The sequence below is a fragment of the Lactuca serriola genome, chromosome 3 (genome assembly GCF_051521515.1).
Source record: "Lactuca serriola cultivar US96UC23 chromosome 3, Lser_US96UC23_V15, whole genome shotgun sequence".
Lineage (NCBI taxonomy): Eukaryota > Viridiplantae > Streptophyta > Magnoliopsida > Asterales > Asteraceae > Lactuca > Lactuca serriola.
In genome coordinates this window covers 24,891,722-24,898,374 of record NC_136410.1, presented here as the reverse complement: position 1 = coordinate 24,898,374, position 6,653 = coordinate 24,891,722, and the positions used below count along the sequence as shown (strand labels likewise).

Sequence of the window (6,653 nt, the reverse complement as noted above, 5' to 3'; positions counted from 1 at the left end):
AGTTTGGCCTAACTCTAACACTCTTGCTCTACTGTGCTTACATATTGATCATTGTCCTATTTTGTTGGACACAAAAAGCCCAAACTTAATTTGGTCCTCTCCCCTTCCGATTCTTTTCGTCTTGGCTCTTAGATGAGGGTCTTGATGAAATGGTTAAGGATTCTTGGTTTGCCCCGTCTACCAGTGTGACGATTTTCTAAAAAATTGAAAGACGATCAAGGAAGTTGAGAGCTCTTAAAAATATATAAAATCTTGGTGGCTTTTCATCAACAATAAGAAAAAGGAAGAACTTCAGACTGTTCACACTAAAGTTGTGGCTTTCGATGTGATTGCCGAAGCCATCGGTCTAGACGACACACCCCTTAAAGAAAGATCAGACACCTTTTTAAAAATTCAAGAGTTAGAGACGTATAAGATGTTTGACATTAGACAGAAGGCTAGGTGCAAGTGGGTTTTAGAGGGGGACGAGAACTCAAGGTTTTTCCATGGTATTGTCAACATGAACATGAAGAGAGCTCGATCAAATGGCTTAAACATAAACGACATGTGGACTACCAATCCAGAAAGCATAAAAAACGAGGTTTTTAATTACTTCAAGAACAAATTCAAAGAAAATCTTTCCTATAGACCAACCTTTATAAGTTCCAGATTCAGAATCCTTACAGACCTAGATCGGAACTACCTGGAATTGACGTTCACGGTTGATGAAATTAAAGATGTCGTGTGGAATTGTGGTAATGATAAATGCCCAGGTCCAGATGGTTTCAACTTTAAGTTCATAAAGAATTATTGGGATATTATTGGGGGTGATGTGGTGGAGGCGGTGAAACATTTTAAACTTCATAAGGTCTTAAACCCAGGAAGAAATGCTTCATTCATTTCTCTGGTTCCCAAAACAAATGACCCTATCAACCTTATGAAGTATAGGCTGATTAATCTTATTGGGTGCATCATTAAAATTATCTCAAAAACTTTGGCATGTCGCCTTAAAAAGGTTATCGGGTCTGTTGTTAGTATCGAGCAATCATCCTATGTTAGCGAGAGGAATATCATGAATAGACCATTATTGGTTAATGAGATCATATCGTGGGCCAAGAGGAAAAAGGAAAAAGTTCTATTGTTTAAAGTTGATTTCGACAAAGCTTTTGACTCTTTAAGTTGGAATTATTCGGAGGATGTCATGAGGCAAATGGGGTTTGGAAACATATGGTGAAGTTGGGTTAGGGCTATTCTTTCATCCTCAAAGGTCTCTGTTCTATTCAATGGATCCCCTACCAAAGAATTCTTTTTAGAAAAAGGGGTGAGACAGGGAGATCCATTCTCCCCTTTTCTATACATCATTACAACCGATGGTCTTAAAGTTGTTTTGGAAGAGGCTATACAAAAAAGGATCTTTGAAGGAATTGAGATGACTAATGACAGGCCAGATGTCTCCCTTTTTCAATATGCCATTGACAACATTTTCTTGGGGAAATGGTGTAAGGACAATGCTAAAAATCTTTAGAGAATCCTAACTTGCTTTCACCTTGCGGTGTAAAGGTGAACCTTCGGAAGAGCAAGATTTTAGGTATCAGAGTTTCTAGAGGTGAGGTATCTTCTATGGCTCGGTTATTGAAGTGTCATGAAGGCGAACTTCCGTTCTATTATCTTGGTATACCGGTTGATGGGAAGTCTTCTAATGTGTCGAATAGGGTTCCTCCTATTGACAAGTTCCAAAAATAAACTTTCAATGTGGAAGGCGAGAACTCTTTCCATGGGAGGGAGACTAACCTTGATAAGGTCCGTTCTTTCTAGCCTTGGAACATTTCACTTTTCGCTTTATAAAGTCTCTAAAAAGGTAATTTCAAAGCTTGAAATTATCCGTAACGGGTTCTTATGGGGTACTTCCTCGTATAAAAAAAGATCACATGGATTGCGTGACAGAAAACCATGAACTCCAAAGTAGGGGTGAGCATAATAACCGAAAAACCGAACCAAAACCAAATTAACCGATATAACCGAACCATTATAATCGAACAATTTTAAAAACCGTTGGTTCGGTTTCAAATTTTTGTTAACCGATAACTAACGGTTCGGTTATAGTGTTATAGGTTAACCGAACCATTATTAACCGAACCACTAACTTTATATTTTAATATATAAAAATTATAGATTATATATAAAATAATAGTCAAACTTATTTTTAGACCCATTCAAATTTCAAAATATAATTCATTAATCTTCACTTATTAGGAGACGAATAAGCAATCAAATCATCAAAGGCTGATCACGCAGACACACACAATCTTACAATCATGCCAATAGTTAGATTATTCATTAATGTTGTAATTCTTAATCGGCTAATTCTACAATTTGTAAACATTATTCACAATTACTTTAATCTTCACACTCATAATCCTAAATGGATGTTTCTCACACCGTTAATCATAATCAAAGACTGTTTTGACTTTATAGACATATTCGAATGATTTTTTGACTTAGTCACATTGAATGTATATAAGTGATTGAATTTTTTTTATCCAGATAACACATAATTTAAATGTTTGGCTATTTATTTTATAGTTTTTGATTTAATCGCATTGAATGTGTATGGATGTTTGGCTTTATTTTAATTTTAATATCAATTATCAATATATGAAATTATTAATGTCAATTTTTTTAATGTTTTATATTTTTATTGAATGTTGTTTATTTTGAATGTGACTATGTATTATCTCACCCTGAGTATCAAAGATACTCATTTTATTCTATTATTATAAGCTAGGTTACAAACATTGACATCGATGACTTTTTTGTATTCTGTTTTTATTTTTTTATGTCAATATACTTTCACCATTTATATTATTTTGAATATTATAGTTAACCAATATTAACCATTAACCGACAAAAACCATTAACCATAACCAATATTAACCATACCCAATGGCTACTAAAATGCATTAACCAATCATAATGGTTATGGTTCGGTTTTGACCAATAACCGAACCTAACCACCTCATACACACCCCTACTCCAAAGGTCTAGGGGCTTAAAGATTGGAAAGTTACGAACGTGTAACCTTGCTCTTATCATGAAATGGTGGTAGCGCTACAACGATGATACAAAACGAATTTGGAAAACGGTTATTACTTGCATTTATGGGGATCATGGGGGATTAGGAGTGACGATACCATTAGGTAAAATGAATATAGTTTGGGGCAGAATAAGCAACGTGTATAAGGATCTGGAGCCTTTCAATATTGATCTTAATATATAGAAGTAATGATTATAGGGGTAATTTCAATGGTAGTAACGACATATGAGAATGTTAATTTCTTCCCTTAGGAAAGAAATTAACAAAAGGTTCTTGGAGTCTACTAATACGCCTACAGTTTGGACTAACATTGTTCCAGGGAAAATCAATATTTTCATATGGCGTGCTAGACATAGACTACCGATTAGAGCTAACCTTGCTCAGAGGGGGTGGGTATTCCAATTACATTATGCCTGATGTGTAACGCTTTTGAGGAGAATGAAGATCATATATTTAAAGATTGTTCAACCACTAGGCAGTTGGGAGCACTTCTACGAGTGTGGTGGAAGGATGCTCTCAATGATACTAACTCTTTGGACAACCTGATTGGAGTAAACTCAATCCACAAAAAAGGCAGTAGAAAGAAAGATATCACGGACACGATCTCTAGGGCCTTCTTATGGGTTATATGGACGTATAGGAACGGTTTGATCTTTAATAGCAAAGTGAAAAACCCTTATTTTCTTGTTTTTGATGTCAAAGCTTTAGGGTTCTTTTGGTTTAAAAATAGAGCTAGGTGGGGGAGATCTTTGTCTTGAGACTCATGGGTTGATAACCCAATCTATTGTAGCTTGTAATTCCAGCTTCTTGCTGTTAAAAAAAATCTTTAGAAGTAATTTTTTTTGATGAAGATATTGAAATTAAGTGTGGATGATTCACATTAAAGATCCAATAACAGCATCTTCAACCCCACTAAATTAAAACTCTAACCCAACTCTATAAATAGAAAAATTGATAGGTACACTCTAAATTTGGAGAGTAAATTTTATCATCTCCCAGGCACTCTAATTTTAGAGGGTAAAATAGATTTTATAGTGAGGTTGGAAATGAACCTATCTAAACTCTATTTTAAACTCTATATATAATTTGAGTTGCACAATAATAAATTAATTCGAGAATTCTCAATTCTGCTTAAAATGAAATTGTAGAATCCCTACATGAAACTAAGAAATGTAAATTAATAAGAAAAAAAAAACTGAACCTAAAAGCACATTATCACATTAATTAACATAGAATTAACTTGCTTGTCGCATTGGCATGCCTAATTTGAGATAAAGTAATGAAGTTGTAATGCTCTATGGATTTTCCTGCAATTTGCAACACTCAACTTCGAATTGAATAAACCAATTTTTTAGACTCAATTTCAGTATGATATAGACATTTTTTTAGATATTACATGGGTTTTTTTTAGTAGGAAAAACGAATTGCCTAAGGTTTAATTAACTGACAAAAGTCTACCATAGAATAATGACTAAAAACTTGGGATCTATCGGATAAGGGATTAATCCTACAGTCCTAATTATCAAGATTTTAAGATACAGTATAGATCTTGCTTCAAAATTAGTTTTAGCTTGATCTAATTGTTTTTTACTTGTATGATATTAAGATCATAAGTTCGTAAGATCACAACCTAGATTTAAACAACCATATTAATATCATGTTTAAGAGCTAATATTTAAATACTACCTCGTTTGCATCAGCAAAACGAAGTTTTAGAGTTTTATCAACCAATTCGACGAACAAAGTGTTAGCTAAAAGGAAATTAGGAAAATTGGAACTCACAAAGGGTTCATGAATGATCCACATTTAGAATTTCGATGAGAACTATCGATATCAATGCCATTATGATTGATATATATTTTATTTCAATTTATAATCACTCTAACAACAGATGTAATGGATCGTAGATGGATGGATATCTCCATGAAATGATTATGCACAAGAAAATGACACTACATTGCGTGTAAGCTTATTCATGGACATCTTATTTACCTCGAGACTATCCCAGCTTCATTATTCAACTAAAATTGATCCCTCTATTTCTTCTAATATACAATATACTTTGATAATCACAAACAACAAATCAAAAAATCAGACCTTTTTCAAAGGAAAAAAACGAAAAAGATTGAAGCCTCTAAAAGAACAGGATAGCAACACACACTCAATTAAGGTAGAAAAACACACCATGTATCTCTTCTATGAAGCCCATGAGCTGCATCCTAGACGAAGCTCTAGATCAATATCTTCAATTGCTGAATCATTCTTCTGTAACTTGTTGCCAATACTAACTTCTTGGTTGCTTTTATGATTTGTTGACGTTGATGCTTCAGTGTTATAGGAATTAGAGAGGGAAGAATTGAAGCTATGAGGAGACATGGTTGTTGGAAAATTCATGAAGTTATCGGTATTGGGATGGGGTGAAATGGAGAGAAGAGTGGACGGATTATCACTAACATTATTTAAAGAAGAAGGGTTGAAAATGGCATTAGGGTTTGGTAAAGAGTACAAAAGGCATAAACCGCCATTTCCAACAAGCTCTTGTGATGGAATCAAGAGAGTGGAAGAAGGTCGGGAAGAAGATATATTAGGGCTATTAAAATTAGGTTGGGCTTGGTGGAGCCGAGCCCTATCCCGGCGGTGGACGTTCATGTGACCACCTAGAGCTTGAGCTGACCGGAATTCTCTTCTACAAAATGTACAGGTGTATGACCGCGGTGGCCAAGTACTTCCCATGACATTTCCGGTGTCTTCAGCGAAAGCTTTCACTTCCCATGAATCAACTTCCTCCTGAGAGTTTATCACCACTGAATTAGTGTTCCACATCCACAGGATCCTGTTGATGTTGGTAGTGACAAAAGATCAGCCAATACCGTATAATGGTAGAAACAATATTAATGGCGGAGAATGTTTGGGGATGAAATGCGAAGGAAAGGGTTAAATAAGAAATGAAATTTATTTAAAATACTAGAGACAAAATAGAATTCTAGCTAGAGAGCGAGAGCCAGCACATGAATTTTTGACTTAGTTCTCTATATTATATTGCTATTTCAAACAAAGTATTAAGAGTAACAAAGACTAATTAATTAAGATAAACCTTTTCCTACGTTGATTTCAACGCCGATCCAATCTTTCCCTTTACTATGCCTCCATGCTTTTTTTTTTCTCTATAATTCCCCTTTGCTGTTAAGAAAAAAAAAATACATCTCCATTAATTGATGAGATGGAAAGAAGTAAGGATTGCAAGTAGATTAATGTAGAACATAAACATGCCAAAATAAGAACCATGCACTGGCCAGATGCTTTCTCGAGGTTTAACGCACCCCAGCGATTTTATTGTCAAGTCTCCCATGTTCGCCTACACAAATATCCAGTTCTGCTTTTGGCAGTGCACCTAAGAAGGGTCGTTTTTGTTACTGCAAGAGAGAGGGGTAATCATTATCCATGGCTTTTGTGCCCATGCAATCGAATAAGACGTGTGCTTCTATCATGACCCTACCTTCTAATCTCTCTGCAAAAGAACTTTTCACAATCCATATCTTGGTCGATTGTTTTACTACTCTTCCATTGGATTCATCTCTCT

The 6,653-nt window shown here is 34.9% G+C and overlaps 1 protein-coding gene across 3 annotated transcripts; it reads right to left on the bottom strand.

Moving 5' to 3' along the window:
- Positions 1 to 4,967: 4,967 nt before the first annotated feature.
- LOC145091699 (uncharacterized) lies at positions 4,968 to 6,447 on the bottom strand. 3 transcript variants are annotated; one of them, XM_079029474.1, is made up of 3 exons: positions 6,344 to 6,447; positions 6,178 to 6,253; positions 4,968 to 5,906 (listed from the first exon to the last, which is right to left on the bottom strand). In XM_079029474.1, the coding sequence occupies exons 1-3, from the start codon at positions 6,420 to 6,422 to the stop codon at positions 5,270 to 5,272; spliced, it is 792 nt and encodes a 263-aa protein (XP_078885600.1). In that variant the 5' UTR covers positions 6,423 to 6,447; the 3' UTR covers positions 4,968 to 5,269. The 3 variants fall into 3 exon arrangements, with proteins under 3 accessions (XP_078885600.1, XP_078885601.1, XP_078885603.1); XM_079029475.1 differs by having other exon boundaries at positions 6,356 to 6,437; XM_079029477.1 differs by having other exon boundaries at positions 6,168 to 6,253; positions 6,344 to 6,361.
- Positions 6,448 to 6,653: the final 206 nt, after the last annotated feature.